The sequence below is a fragment of the Fusarium coffeatum genome (genome assembly GCF_003316985.1).
Source record: "Fusarium coffeatum strain FIESC_28 chromosome Unknown BRIP53273_contig_77, whole genome shotgun sequence".
Lineage (NCBI taxonomy): Eukaryota > Fungi > Ascomycota > Sordariomycetes > Hypocreales > Nectriaceae > Fusarium > Fusarium coffeatum.
The window spans coordinates 290,108-305,604 of record NW_022157873.1 but is presented as its reverse complement, the minus strand read 5'-3'; the positions used below and the strand labels follow the sequence as shown (position 1 = coordinate 305,604).

Below are 15,497 nucleotides of genomic sequence, written 5' to 3'. Positions count from 1 at the left end.
ACCCCGGTAATTACATTGATGCGAGTTTATCACTGTAGTCAACATTCAATGTTTTAAAATTACAAAGACTCTATAACAATGCTGATTGATGTGAATGCAAACGGAAGTAACATAATCCTTTCATCCGTACCTGCTGTAAGCTCTGAAACCTCTGAACCACTCACATCCTTCCCTTCCCCTCCACAGCCCACAGCTGAAGCGAGAACCTAAAGTGGACATCAAGGGGTAACGCAAGCAGGTACGTACCGACCACCACCTGCCCTGTGACGCACCTCAGCATCGCGCGTTTAGAGCCGAGCCGTGTCGTTCTCTTATTCAGCTCGTCGCATTTCATCAAACGCCATCTCCTTAAGCTCCGATACTATCTCATCAACCCATTTAATCAACATCCTAATCAGATTACGCTGGTCGCACCACCAAATATTCGCCATCATGCCGCCTGGGTCGAGTCAGAAGGGGACGGGCAAGAAGAACTCGGCAATACAGAAGCAGAGCCGCAACACTACGCCGGCTCCAGTCGCGACAGCTAGCCTACCTCCACAAGATTTTTACGATCCAGACTATCTAAACACGAGAGTTATCCTTTTCCGCAATCTTACATATGACGATATCGTCGACCAATCTGCCTCCAATGCGACCATTCCAGATTCTAAGAGCCTCGACGGCATGATCGAACGATTAAAGAGCCTATCAAATATTATGGAGAAGCGCTCGACGTTTTATGACCGCGGCATGAGACATTTGGCAGATGAGCGTAAGAAGCGACCATCTGAAGATTATGGGAGCCGCGCCGAGGGTGAACAAGAAGGAAAAAGACCAAAGCATAAAAGAAAGAAGCCCGATTCACTGGCACCGCAGGAGACTAATGTTGGTATGTTGATTTACTATGCGCCTAAAGCATGCGCCGGCGAAAGTCGGTTGTCGGTGCAGGCAGCTGCCTACCACTTTAAGCTTGTGAGTAAACGAAACTAATTTTCAGCAGAACGTTCGTCGCCGCTGCGAGATTCTAAAAACCGCAAACACGACCGCGACCCAAGTTCTCCCTTGTCTCCTACACGTGCTGGCTCACCTGGCGATGGTGACAAGAAGCCAAAAACGGAAGAGAAGAAAGAAGACGAAGACGAATCCTCCAGTTCTGACGACGAAGGCGCGCCACCCCGGCGCGAACAACCTCAAGCCATGACATTCGGCGAAGACCCCTCGACTTTTCCCGATCCAACGATCTACGAAATTAGACCAACTTATCCTGGGATGCCCGATGAGGAGCGCAAAGAGATTTACTCAGTTTCGACCTACCCCCCTTCAGATCTTGCGGACCTTATTGCTGGCGATCCACCAGACAAGGACTTCAGCAATGCCAAGCCCAACAGTCAGATCAACTTCAGTACATTTTCGTCGTATGTCGAACCATTTTTTCGGCCATTTTCCGAGGAAGACTTGGCTTTCCTACGTGAACGAGGAGATCGCGTGACCCCTTTCGTTATGCCCAAACGTGGCAAGCGACACTATACAGAAATCTGGGCGGAGGAGGACGGCGCCATGTCGATCGATACACCACAACAAGGACGCGACAAGCTACCACCAAACCAACCACGAGGAAGCATTGACAATATGGACGACGATGTTGGAGAAACCGACAAGCTATCTGTCGGCCCTTTCTTGGCTCGCTTGATGCAGACACTGAGGCCTGAGGCCCGGGCGCAGTCTGTCGATGACAAACCCACAACAAATGGAATCACCAATGGAGACGTTAGCATGAATGGTGATGCCGATGGTGACGATAAGCCTGCCAGTACCGACGACAAAGCAAGCCAACAACCCGCAGCCTTCATGCCAGAATCATCGACAGAGGCGTGGAAGAAGGCTTCGCACCCCAAGTTGGAATACTCTCAAGTTGACGAACGTATAAAGCAAGAACTCCGGCATATTGGGTTTCTACCTTTGGAAGGATTGGAAGCAGAGTTCGACGGGCACTACGATGACGAGGTTGCAGCAAGATTACGCCTTTTGCAAAACAAGCTCAAAGACCAAATGTTAATCAACAGCGCACGCAAAGCTCGCATGACAGATCTCGTACGAGAACGAATGGCATATCAGGAATACCAAACAATCTTGGAGGATCTCGACTCTCAAGTACAGGCCGCATATCTCAAGCGGACTAGAACGATGGGCAAAAGCAAGAAGACAAAACGCCCTGGAGGTGCAGGTGGCGGCAGCCACTTTGTGGGAGGCGCTGCGGGCACCGCTCGACCTGGCATTGGTGATCTTACAAAGACACTCATGGAAAGGCGAAAACGATGGATCGACACTATCGGGTCTGTGTTTGACGATGAAAGTCTGCGTAAGGTTCCAAGAATGGAAGACCCTGAAAGTTCCATCTTCAAGCCTACGGATATGGCGGAACTTATGAACAAGGAAAAGGAACAGTGGGATGAGGAGGTGGAAGAGGAATAGCAGTCCTATAGCCATGCCAATCTCTTCTGGTAGATGTTGATCCGAGGAAAGGCGTTTGAAGGTACAAATCGGAGTTGAGGTTTGATCAATTGTGTTGGAAGATACCACCAATTACTATTTACTTAAAGAAATGGATACAGCATAAAGACTACGAGCTGAAGCTGAAGTGGCTGAGTTACAACTGTATATTAATAAGAGGGTGATGGAATACTCGCGACCTATGCTTGAGTGCGGGAAATAACAGAAACCGACATGCCTATCTAAACTACGAACCTTGAAGTGAGAGAATTACTCCGACTTCTTGACCTAGAGCCAAGCGTCTTGGTATTCTATACTTGTTGAAGAGTATCTTGTGTCCAATTGGTTGCTCTACAAATACAAACCAATTAAGATAGATCCTTTGAAGCGTTATCGAATATGTATAACAGTGTACACAACCGATAAGTTCGGAGCCAATGGCAGTTTGAATCGGAAGTATTCGCTGATGTAAATCCCTGTCAAGGACGGGCGCAAGTATGTGACCAATCGATCGACCTCTACTTATCAATAAGACGGGAACCCCAAGAAAGTGCCGTTATCTTTAAGCTACAGTGGGGGAAATAAAGAGTGAAGGGCATGTCATGTTACGCCCGAATAAGTCATGGTGGAAAGTAAGGCCTACCAGGCCCAGGTCCAGGCCTGATACGGCTATTCCGTGCCGAGAAAAAGGTGCCATGCCATACTACTACTACCTATTCTTCACTCTTCCCCTTCTTTATCTTGATCCTTTAAACCTGTTTCCATAATAGTTTATTACAGTACCATCGCAAACATGCATCTGGTACCTAAAGAGGTTCGTTATATCCGCTAAGCCTAGACCCAGTTTGTCGAGTCATGTCGTTGGTTGGAGACATGGCCGTAGCAGGGTTGTTGCACACTGAGACTGAGTATCAGCACTCTAACACGCTTTATAGATCGACAAGCTAGTCATCTCACAGTTGGGACTGCTTGCTCAGAGAAGATTGGCGAGAGGCGTCAAGTTGAACCATTCCGAGGCTGTGGTGAGTAATATCGAGTCTTGATGAGATATTTTACTCAATCGTGAGATTGTGACTAACACGACGAATTGTAGGCTCTCATCGCTAATAACCTCCATGAACTTATCAGAGATGGAAACCATACTGTCTCTGACTTGATGGCGCTGGGTGCGACGATGCTGGGACGTCGTCATGTTATGCCCTCAGTCTGCACAACCCTTCATGAGATCCAAGTCGAGGGCACCTTTCCCTCTGGAACATACCTCGTCACAGTCCATAATCCAATCAGCTCAGACGATGGAGACTTGAGGAGAGCTCTATACGGAAGCTTTTTGCCCGTACCAGATAATAGTGCCTTTCCTATGGCGGCCACAGAGGAGTACGAGCTCGACAGGCAGCCTGGTGCAGTGATACCTGTCAAGACAAAGAAGATCACTCTCAGTGAAGGAAGAAAGAGGATCCGTCTCCAAGTGACAAGCACAGGAGATAGACCTATTCAGGTTGGATCTCATTACCACTTCATTGAGACAAACCCACAACTTGAGTTTGATCGTATTCGCTCATACGGCTACCGTCTTGATATTCCAGCCGGAACGTCAGTGCGATTCGAACCTGGAGATACCAAGACCGTTACTCTGGTTGAGATCGGTGGTAACCGTATAATCCGTGGTGGTAACAACCTCGCATCGGGTGTCGTTGATCTCTCACGTGCAGACGAAATCCTTGCCCGGCTACAAGAAGCTGGGTATGCTTACAAGCCAGAGCCTGCAGGAGACATGGCCTTTATAGACGCCTTCCAGATGGACCACGCCTCGTACGCGACCATGTTTGGCCCTACGACAGGCGATATCGTTCGTCTTGGAAGCACAGACCTTTGGATCAAGGTTGAAAACGATATGACCGTTTACGGCGATGAGTGTAAATTCGGTGGTGGAAAGACTCTGCGTGAGGGAATGGGTCAAGCGACTGGACGATCAGACGCCGAGACTCTTGACCTAGTAGTAACAAATGCCCTCATCGTGGACTGGACAGGTATCTACAAGGCAGATATTGGTGTCAAAGAAGGTATGATCGTGGCAATCGGCAAAGCAGGTAATCCAGATGTCATGGATGGCGTGACAGAAGGAATGGTGGTCGGCAGCTGCACCGACGTCGTTGCAGGCGAGGGAAAGATTGTTACCGCTGGTGCAATCGACACGCATATTCACTTTATCTGTCCACAGCAAGTACCAGAAGCACTTGCATCCGGTGTTACAACCATGCTTGGTGGTGGTACAGGCCCAAGGTTGGTTCACTCTCCCCTCGTACAACATTATCTCGGAGACTTATCATGATAACAGTGCTGGCACAAACGCAACGACTTGTACGCCCGGAGCTCACTACATGCGACAGATGCTGCAAGCATGTGATCAACTTCCCATCAACGTCGGAATCACAGGCAAGGGCAATGATAGCTCCCCAGAGGGTCTGCGCGATCAGGTAAATGCTGGCGCGTGTGGTCTTAAGCTGCATGAAGATTGGGGCTGTACACCAGCAGCTATCGATGCCTGTCTGAGTGTTTGTGATGAGCTTGATGTTCAGTGTCTTATCCACACAGACACGCTCAACGAATCTGGCTTTGTCGAATCTACCATTGCTGCTTTCAAGGGCCGTACCATCCATACCTACCATACTGAAGGTGCAGGAGGTGGTCATGCACCAGATATTATCTCTGTGGTCGAGCATCAGAATGTCCTCCCATCGTCCACCAACCCCACAAGACCATTTACACGCAACACTCTAGACGAGCATCTAGACATGTTAATGGTCTGCCATCACTTATCCAAGAATATTCCCGAAGATGTAGCTTTCGCCGAGAGTCGTATCCGTGCCGAGACCATCGCGGCGGAAGATGTACTGCACGATAAAGGCGCCATCAGCATGATGAGTTCCGACTCGCAAGCAATGGGACGCTGTGGAGAGGTCATTCTGAGAACGTGGAACACGGCGCACAAGAACAAGGTCCAGAGGGGTTGGTTGCCAGAAGACGAAGGCACAGGAGCCGACAATGCGCGAGTAAAGCGCTATGTGAGCAAATATACTATTAACCCAGCCATTGCGCAAGGCTTTGGTCATATTATTGGAAGCATCGAGGTTGGCAAGTTTGCGGATCTTGTCTTGTGGGATCCTGCGTGGTTTGGCACGAAGCCTAGCTATGTCCTTAAGGGCGGACATATCGCATATGCTCAGATGGTAATAATCTCTCTGAATGTTCTTGTTAACAAGTTACTAACATTGTATAGGGTGACCCCAACGCCTCTATTCCAACAGTTCAGCCTATTATTGCTCGACCCATGTTCTCACAACACTGCGCCTCGACAAGCATTCTGTTCGTCTCATCCGCATCTATCGAAACGGGTGCTATAGCCTCTTACGGCCTACGCAGCCGTGTCGAGGCAGTCCGCGGATGCCGTGATATCGGCAAGAGTGATATGAGACATAACGATATTAAACCTCGGATGCATGTTGATCCAGAAAGTTATACTGTTGAAGCTGATGGGGAGGTTTGTGAGGCAGCGCCTGCAGAGACCCTGCCACTTACACAACAGTTCTATGTGTATTAATTGGGGAAACAAGAAGCGGAGATTGAAACAAATACCAGGGTGTGCCAAGATGCCGATATTGGCTAGCTATAAATACTATGTTATATTATTTCTCATGGGTGCATGGCACATAGTGGCCCTACCATATGTATATGCGTGCTACTATAGGTATTTATACCAGGGCATACTCCGGGCCGCGTCTGAATTTCAGTTCTGATACTTGGCATGCCGAAGACAATACTTGAAACAGGACGATCACACATTTAAGACGGTGCAGAATTTGCCATATCAAGGAAATGCCGGCGAACTCATTGCCACCGGCAAAGTAGTTTGGTTGAATCATTATCATAGCATTCAAGATTTCGCTACCTAGACTAGTGGACTTGAGAGCTTATATGCAGAATTTACTGTATTTGATGGTATCCTGGATATTAAAAAGAAAGTAATCAAAACGATCGCAAGCTTAGAAGTGTTCCTTCCAGAATCGGAACTCGACGTCGGGAACTGTTGCTGCTTTGCATGCAACCTTAATGTCACGAGCTGGAGATTATGTTAGCATGGACTTGATTGAGAATAGATAGTTATGGAACTTACCAGCAGCTGAAGGACCACAGAAATAAACACCAACTGTTGTGCGGATATGTGACTCTAGACCGTTGAGGTATGTGCGGTCCAAGATACCGTTTCGCATGGTCGTAAACAAACGAGGGAAGTCAGGGCGACCAAAGTTGGTTCGTGATTGTAGTTCGGTCAAGGGATCCATCTGAGAACCGACACTGTTGAGGACGATGTTCTGAGCGGTGTCGATATCCAGCTTCTGAGTAAGGTAGGTGTGAATCTTGAGGAACTCGACTCCTGTGCTACCGGGCATGCGTGCTGCTTCGTTGGACTGCTCCTCGAGAGACGATAGCAGAGTCTGGAACCACTCGAATGAACCAGTATCCTTGCAAACCCAGATGAACTCAACACGTCGAAGTCGGCGAGGAGGGTTGGGAGAGTTGCGAAGATGCCAAATGTTCTTGAGAATAGCGGCCCAAGGAGTGACACCAATACCAGTACCGATAAGCACAGCAATTTCGTTCTCGAAAACATCCTCGGCGGGAGCTCCGTAAGGTCCATCGATTCGTAGGGCGGGCATCTGGTCACCGTTCTGAAGAGCAACTTCGTACATTCCCATGGGATCGACATCATCGTAAAGCTTGGCCTGAGCAGCACCGGCACCAAGGGCATCACCAAGCTCTCGGGTGAAGTCACCAACCTGTCGAACGTGAACCGACACATAAGGGTCGAAGGGGCATGAAGTGATGGTAAAAGGGTGCCACTGGTACTTGGACAGAGAAGGCACCTGGAGGAAGAGCCACTGACCAGCCTTGTACTTGAAAGAAGGCTTGTTGAACTGGATCTCTACGACATCGTAGGGGTGACGGACGACACGAGTGATCTTTGTCTGTCGACGAGCGCGGACTTCACGCCAGAGACGCTCGAGAAGGTAAAAACCACCAGTCCAGAGCTCCCATCGCCATCCGAGGTAACCAATGCAGTGCTCCCAGAACTCGTCTCCAGCGAATGGTGAGATACCTTCCGCAGTATCACGCACGAAACATCCGACTGTGTGGGTGTAGAGAGCGAGGAAGAAGGGGATGAAGAGATGGTGAGTGTACCAGAACGTCTCAAATGATTGCTGGCGGATACGAGCATGGGCGGTTGTGAACATGAGCAGCATGCACAGCAACATGATATGGCCAGTGATACCACCGGGTTGTTGATAATGGATCTGAAGGGCGGAAACGGGTCGAATCTGGGTGAGTTCGACGTTGTAGAAGTTGACGTAGTGAGCACCTGTGTGAAGGCAGGTGAAGAGAAGCATGGAGTAGGCGAGTTGACGATGCATCCACAGGTTCTCGTCGAGTGGGAGGAAGCGAATCTTGGGTCGAATCCAACGCATGATAGTTCGGCATACGGGGAGAAGGATAAGCATGCAGTCGACACTGAGAACTAGACCGGCACCTCGCGAGATCCATACTGAGAATTTGAGTGTGTTAAGACCTGCAAGTCTGGCATCGGCAGCTTGCTTCCACCTGATGATGGGTTAGTTGAGTCTTGATCCATGAGAGGTTAACAACTTACCATCCGTAGGCGAAGATACCCCAATGAAACGTCCAGAAAAGAAAGTGGAAGAGCAGCTTGCCAGGCGCAAACTGCTTCTTTATTAATTCAACGAACCCCAGTTGCGCACCCATCTTTGCGGTTTTATGTTGTATAAGTAAATTAAATGAGAGTCGAAGTCAGGTCGGCCGGCGACAGGACTGCTGTAGATGAACCTCTCGGGAAAGAGTAGGGAAAGACACAAAAAAAAAAACGAGTTGATCAATTGATGTAACCAACCCTTATAAGAAGTAAAAAAGAACACTGATCCAGCAGCAGAAAAGGAAGCGAAAGTCGTGGCTGAGGAGCCAGTGGTGTTGAGGACGGCTTGAGATGACAAGAGAGCGACCCGAGCAAAAGAAGGTTGAGAAAAGTTCGGATGAGATCGCGAGAGAGATTGGGTTCATAAACGAACAGACGTTGTCAATGAAAAGAGGAAAGATCCGTAATCCGAAGGTTCTGATGCAGGTGCGACTCAACAGCCTTGTCCAAAGAGGTATAATGCGTATTGGCAGGAGGTATCGAGTTGCCAGATCGAGTACGGAAGAGGTGGATGCCGAGATATCGTGAATACACCAGCGGAAGTTGAAACGTTACAGAAGAGGGGGGGCAAAGAATAATCAATAACGGGTTGCTTGCTATGAGACAGTTACTCCTTGATGCGGATACTCCAAGTGTTTCTGTTTCGCGGGGCGGTTAATACTAGTTGACCCAGGTATGAGAATGAGACCAGGGGTTGTTTCTCAATGCAACTTGAATGGTGATATAGCTGTATCGGGACAAGGAGTTGATTGTCGCAAAAGTCTTGAGAAATAGGTATTGAAAAGAGGCAAAAGAACCTGGGGGTCCATGTGGTTTTACTTCCATGTCTTTTACTGTACTGTACTGCATAACTCATCCCATTAGAGACCCGACAGGATAGACCAAAATGGTTGCATATTCCTGGGCGCCTATTAGAGGCCTGGGCATTACTGCTCTACAGCTTGTGAGTGGTTGAATAAATTTGGAACGCTGCAAGTTAAAGCCACCAACGCCCCGTTGGGCCAGTCACCGACTGGAGGACCCTGAAGAGGCGCCCTGTAAAGTGTCCTAAAGGTCTCCGAGCTATTGTCCCGGGCGCTTAAAACCCCAAGATGCAACCAACGACGGGCCTTGCCCAACCTCTTTTACTGCACTGTGACGGCGCTAGTTTCCACTATCTTATTCTTGGCCCTGGCATGATTTCATTGTTTCCAATCCCACGATTCACTTCCTTTCTGGAGACAAAAGACAACCGAATACTCGGGAATCAGCAGATAAATAAGCGACTCCAAGGATGATACCAACCAACAACTCAAGTACATATGCAGGTCATGGACCGGCTGCACCTCGTTACGGTGATATAAACCTTTAAAATCGAATGACTGTCATTCGACAACCTCTCTTGACATTTATGCCCTCTCCTCCCGTTTTCTCGGCCGGAGTTTCGAATCCAAAGCCAAGAACTTTGCTAACGTCGCAGGAAGCTTAGTCGGTCCACACTAAAAAGCAGACCGCCTGCAGTCACACTCACATTACACAAAGCTTAGCCGTTATCCCATCTTGATTTTTTATTTGTTCAAGAGCGAGTGAGGGATGAATAATCTTGCGCAGATCTGTTTGTCCAACGTTTTCTATCATCCCTAGGTGCGACAGTACAGTGTCACCTGAAGCTAGCTTCGGCATCACTTGTTTGCGTCGGACTACAGTCTGAGACTGTGTTTGTATTCCGTAAGAGCATATGCTTGGGTAGATCTCTTGCCAGCTTCTATGTCATCGTTAGAGAACCGGTAGTCTTTATGACAAGTCTTGATTTTCAAGTCAGGGGGTTTCTTGTATTCGATCATTTCTGGCTAGGTCGCGTGACCCAAGTAAGCCTCTTGTTTCATCGTGGCCGATCCAACACTGGAACCCATCGTCAGCATCGAACCAACAGTTCTCTTACCTTGACCTTGTCCTCGGTGCTCTCTGTAGGTTAGCCTGGTTAGCAATCGGACCCGTGCCGGAGCAGTGGGGCCGAACAGTCAAGAACGAAGCCCGGATAATCAAGCCTCACATGAAAGTCTGCAAGAGATTGTGTCGCTTCGGTAATAAGCCATGTCTAACTACTTGAACATTAGCGCAAACCCGAATTAACAGCCGCAAGTACGAGTATCTAACCTAAACGAACGACAAAGGCTGGATCGGTCAGTATGAATTCATCGCTGCAGATAACGGACCATTATATCCGTCAGCTGTCGTGTACAGTATGGTTCGACTAGACTTAAAACCTGCTTTTAGGACAGGATTGAAATCTGTAGCATCAACCTAATGAGACCCAGAGTTACTTACCATTGCCTGTTGGTACTGTATATCCAAAGCGACAAGCTTTTCCCATCAAACAATGACAAATTTCCTAGGTTGACGATCTCGATACCCCACCATTTGCCAGGGACACTGACTGCGTACGTAGTGTGGCTCCCCGCAAGTTGACGCGTTTGCGTATGCCAAGAAAGCCCAACTTCTGTGCGCAAGTCTGTGTGATGTGATGTGATGAGATGAAGTGATTGCAAGAAAGACAAGACGAGACGGTCAGTTCTAATACAGGTACAGAACCCAATTGACAATTGAGACGAGACTAATTTGGAAGGAAAAGCCTGAGAGCCGAAACATTCGGGTATAAACAGGCTACAATCAGTATAAACACGCTAACTCAGCTAACGCCTCTTAGGCTGGCGCTGTGGCACAGTTAGCTTCCAGAATGGTGTTGTATCTGAGGTTTATCACCGTCAAGCTTATGCCAAGTATGAAGTTTTTTTCTACCAAGCATTGACTCGCTAAGCTCGAGAATACCAAAGAATACTTGCTTGTACGCGATGGAGATCTATTTATTTCTATAACATCGTAACGCCAAGAAGGAAACACCGGCATGGAAGGTCCAATCACTATCCTATGACGTAGTAGCTCACCACTTTCCCTCCCACCTACCCTGTCTAACTGTCTTCATGCCATGACATCTCTACCTGCCTTACATAGTATCTGTACTATCGTCTTGTTCTTGGCCAATTCTTCTTCTTCCTCGTGCCAATTTAGCTTCACTTGTAACTCTAAAAGTTCAACAATTGCCAATCTCTTGTCTTCACACCATTAATCTGTCGCTACTGTTTCGATTTCCCTAAAGCTTTCTGTGAGAGCGACCCGCCACAATGTCTGGAAGAGATGACGCGGAGGAGCATCGTCGCTTCACAACCCCATACAGCGCCAGACATCCCATTCCTACCATCTCCAAATATCGAGAAGAGAGAACTGCCCGCCAAGATGCAGCTGAAGGCAGACCTGATTCTCCACCTTCACCAAAAGCTGGAGATTACGGCGGCAACAAAGATGACTACATTCAACAGCAAAGGTCAAGAGAAGATGGCGGGGCCAATCTAGAATCCGTCAAATCCAATGGAGGAAATGACGACAAGAGGAGCGATAATCAGCAAGAACAAGAACAAGAAGAGATGCAGGACACTTCACAAGTTGGCCAGGCATCAGATCCCAAGCAAAGACGGAAGGAGCTCAAAAAGAGCAAGCGAGAGAGGGCACAGCGAGAAGTCACTGACCCTGTTACCCATCTTCCTGTCACAATTCACGATTTTACCGACGACGCACTCGAAGAAGTAGGCGTCAATGACCCTACGTTTGGTACGACAGACAGGACAGCGACTGGTGCAGACAACAAGACCAAATCTGACGAACAACTTGGCCGCGAGCAGCAAGAGATCCAACAGAGCCATGATGCTATGGGTGACTTGTTTCCCCCACCGGATTTTGATGCCCTCCGTCTAGAACTCGCAGCCATCAACAAAACCGGCGTCACTTTTGGACTTGCCGGTGTTGCGTTAATTCTTGGCGGTGCAATTACTTTCGAACGACTGGTACGACATGGAGTATTGCAGAGCTCCAAAGCTAATTCATTCCTCGTAGGTGGCTCTCTTTGGTTGGCGATAGCCGCGGCCAGTACTGGAGCCATCTGGTTCCTTGTGGTATCAGTTAGGGAATGGATTTCCAACAAGGTTAACAACATCTTTCATGACGAAGTCTGGGATGCTCACCGAAGAGGTGTTGTCCAAGCATCCAAGCAGAATGATACCGAGACAACTGTTTGGCTCAACTCCTTGATTGGCTCTGTCTGGCCTCTTATCAACCCCGACCTTTTTGCCAGTCTTGCAGATACTTTGGAGGACGTCATGCAGGCCTCGCTCCCCAAATTCGTTCGCATGGTCAGTGTCGATGATATCGGGCAAGGAAGCGAGTCTATTCGCATCCTTGGTGTCCGATGGCTCCCTACCGGAGCCGCAGCCAGAGCCGTGGACGAAGATGGGCAGCTTATGACTCGAGAGCAAAGTGAAGAGGACACACAGGAGAAGGACGGTGAATCCAGCGACACTGGTGCTGCTATTCAAGACGGTATGGAGGCCGAGGAAGGCGATTTTGTCAATCTTGAAATCGCATTCGCATACCGCACACGCTCATCCTCCAAGTCCCTCAAGGAGAGAACCAAGGACATGCACCTGTACCTTGCCTTTTATCTTCCAGGAAATATCAAGGTCCCGGTTTGGGTCGACCTACAAGGGATTATCGGCACCATGCGTATGCGACTTCAACTGACTCCTGACCCTCCTTTCTTTGCCTTGTGCACTCTTACGTTTCTTGGTCAGCCCAAGGTAAACGTGAGTTGTGTGCCTCTGAGCAAGCACGCTATCAACATCATGGACGTTCCTTTCATCAGCAACTTTGTTCAGTCCTCTGTCGACGCCGCTATGGCTGAGTATGTTGCACCTAAGAGTCTGACACTTGACCTCAAAGACATGCTTGCTGGTGACGACTTTAAGAAGGATACCAACGCAGTGGGCGTGCTAGTGATCAACATCAAACGCGGCTACGACTTCAGAATGGGCGACTCTGGTATTCCACTTATCAAGGAGGGAAGCTCCGACGGCTATGTTTCGGTTGGCTGGGCTAAGTTCGGCAAGGTGATGTGGACGACGCGAGTCCTGGAGAACGAAATGGAGCCTTGTTGGGATGAGACTTGCTTTTTACTGGTGACACCACAGGAACTCGACGTAGACGAGAGACTGCGCGTACAGCTGTGGGACTCGGACAGGTTTACCGCAGACGACGACCTCGGCCGAATCGAACTACCAATCAAAGAATTGATGAAGGATGATCGATCTAACGGACAGATGTGGCATCGCTCGGATGGTTTCAGGGCTTTGAAGTCGGGTGATGACATGCCTGGGAAACTGGATTGGAGTGTTGGTTATTACTCCAAGACCCGGATTCAACAATGCCAGTTCGAGAAGCAGACACATAACCCCGAAATCCGCAACATGCAACAACTGAAGGAGACTGTCAAGGAATCGAGCGAGCGCAAGCTTCGCGAGACCATGTACAAGGAGGGCAACAAGAAGGAGCGTGACGCCAGCGAGCTTGAGCAGCAAATGGCACAGGAACTCAAGGCCGAGCAAGACGCCATGATCATTTCGGCACCCCCTCCTGATGACTACCCGAGTGGTATACTGAGCGTCCAGATCCACAACATCACAGGCCTTGAACTGGAGCGACTCAACAAGCGTAAAGCTGCAACCGATGCCGAGGCGACCGACGAAGAGGAGACTGGCGAAGGCTTGCCAAGCGCATACTGCACCGTCATCCTCAATCACCGGAAGATTTTCAAGACAAGGACAAAGCCTCAAAACGCCAAACCGTTCTACAATGCTGGCTGCGAAAGATTCATTCGCGATTGGCGAGATGCGGAGGTTTTTATCACGGCTCGCGATGCCCGTCTTAAAGAGGACGATCCTTTACTGGGAATTGTCCATCTGCCTCTTGCGGAGGTCTTCCGCGAACGTTCTCAGGTCATGAGCTTCTGGCCCTTGACTGGTGGTGTTGGTTTTGGACGTATTCGTATCTCCCTTGTATGGCGCAGCGTTCAACTCCAAGCACCAAGGAATCTTCTGGGCTGGCAATATGGCACTGTTGAAGTGCAACCTTCCGCCACAGTTGTTGACTGCCCTAAGGATCTTCGATCGTCAAAGCTCAAGTTCCGAACCCATATTAGCAGTGCAAAGATGCACACAGAGGACGACGATGGACAGGATCAGGGAACAGTTACTTGGAAGTCAAAGCGAGGCAAATCGCTTGCTTTGGCCGTCTCCTCAAGATATAGCAGCTGCATGTCCATTGCTTTCCGAGACAAGGGCTTCTTCGGGGATGATACCGCCGCCTTTGCTGTTCTATGGTTAAAGGACATTGTCGACGAAGAGGAGACAGAGTTGGAACTACCAATCTGGAAAGGAGATTTCCAGCGGGCTACGTCTTGTTGCTTGGAAGAGTGCGGTGAGAAGCTGGGTACGATCAAGCTGAAGCTTACGTTTTGGGCTGGTCTGGTATGTTCCCTTTGGAAACCCTATCTAAGCAAAAGCCGAACTATTGCTAACACGTAAACAGGGAAGTGCCCATTCTCGATGGGCGAGCAAGGACCATCACCTTCGAGATGTTGTGGAAGTCATCGAAATGGCCCACGATAATCTCGAAGTTGGCGATCAGGAAAAGAAAGCTGGCATTGTGGATTCTGAAGACGAAGAGAAGCATGGCCGTGTTCGCTCAGGCTCCATAGGCAGTAACTCTGATTCTAGTTCAAGCTCTTCGGATACAGAGGACGAAGAGGGGGAACAAAACAGCGTTCCGGATGGTAGCAGCGACCAGAAACAAGGACCTATCGACAAGGTACGGGACTACCGTCGTCGAGACAGGCGGCTACATCGCCAGCATCGGGGTCTTATGCAGTGGAAGGTAAGCTCTCCAACCCCCCCTCCCTTTTATGATCCCACGTGTTTCCCATGTTTCTATTTTACGCCCTCCCGCTTTTAGGAGGGTCAACATCAACACCATCGAAGCAGAAGAGCGGAGCTGACAGATGAACTTAGGCCCCTCGCACAGCTAAGTGGATCAAGGGCAAGCTCGGGCGCGTTGGAGACAAAGCTTCTAGCGTCTTTGAACACCACACCAATAAGCCCGGAATCGAGACCGAGGTCTAATGTAAGCCACCTTTTGGGAAGTTGATCAGTCAATATGTTCCTTGTCGGGCATCAATTGACTGCATGCGTTGGTTACAACGCGCATATTTCACGACCTTTGACGACAAAATTAGCATCAAGGGAATTGCTTATACACAACAATTCATAGCGAGCGGTGTGATTGGGTTATCAGGGCGCAGGTTGCCCATTATAGCAGATCTTTTAATATTTCAAAT

The 15,497-nt window shown here is 49.0% G+C and overlaps 4 protein-coding genes across 4 annotated transcripts; 3 read left to right on the top strand and 1 right to left on the bottom strand.

Moving 5' to 3' along the window:
• Positions 1–432: 432 nt before the first annotated feature.
• On the top strand, positions 433–2,454 carry FIESC28_03698 (uncharacterized protein; the record flags this gene model as incomplete). Its single annotated transcript, XM_031157847.1, has 2 exons — positions 433–871; positions 980–2,454. 2 exons carry the CDS (start codon positions 433–435, stop codon positions 2,452–2,454), a joined length of 1,914 nt encoding a protein of 637 aa, XP_031018107.1.
• Positions 2,455–3,265: 811 nt separating this feature from the next.
• FIESC28_03697 (uncharacterized protein) lies at positions 3,266–6,073 on the top strand (the record flags this gene model as incomplete). Its single annotated transcript, XM_031157846.1, has 5 exons — positions 3,266–3,286; positions 3,408–3,494; positions 3,566–4,755; positions 4,811–5,702; positions 5,753–6,073. The coding sequence occupies 5 exons, from the start codon at positions 3,266–3,268 to the stop codon at positions 6,071–6,073; spliced, it is 2,511 nt and encodes an 836-aa protein (XP_031018106.1).
• Positions 6,074–6,515: 442 nt separating this feature from the next.
• On the bottom strand, positions 6,516–8,292 carry FIESC28_03696 (uncharacterized protein; the record flags this gene model as incomplete). The annotated part of the gene is made up of 3 exons (XM_031157845.1): positions 6,516–6,592; positions 6,647–8,130; positions 8,180–8,292. The coding sequence occupies 3 exons, from the start codon at positions 8,290–8,292 to the stop codon at positions 6,516–6,518; spliced, it is 1,674 nt and encodes a 557-aa protein (XP_031018105.1).
• Positions 8,293–11,400: 3,108 nt separating this feature from the next.
• FIESC28_03695 (uncharacterized protein) lies at positions 11,401–15,282 on the top strand (the record flags this gene model as incomplete). Its single annotated transcript, XM_031157844.1, has 3 exons — positions 11,401–14,631; positions 14,693–15,037; positions 15,172–15,282. The coding sequence occupies 3 exons, from the start codon at positions 11,401–11,403 to the stop codon at positions 15,280–15,282; spliced, it is 3,687 nt and encodes a 1,228-aa protein (XP_031018104.1).
• Between the last annotated feature and the right edge of the window lie 215 nt (positions 15,283–15,497).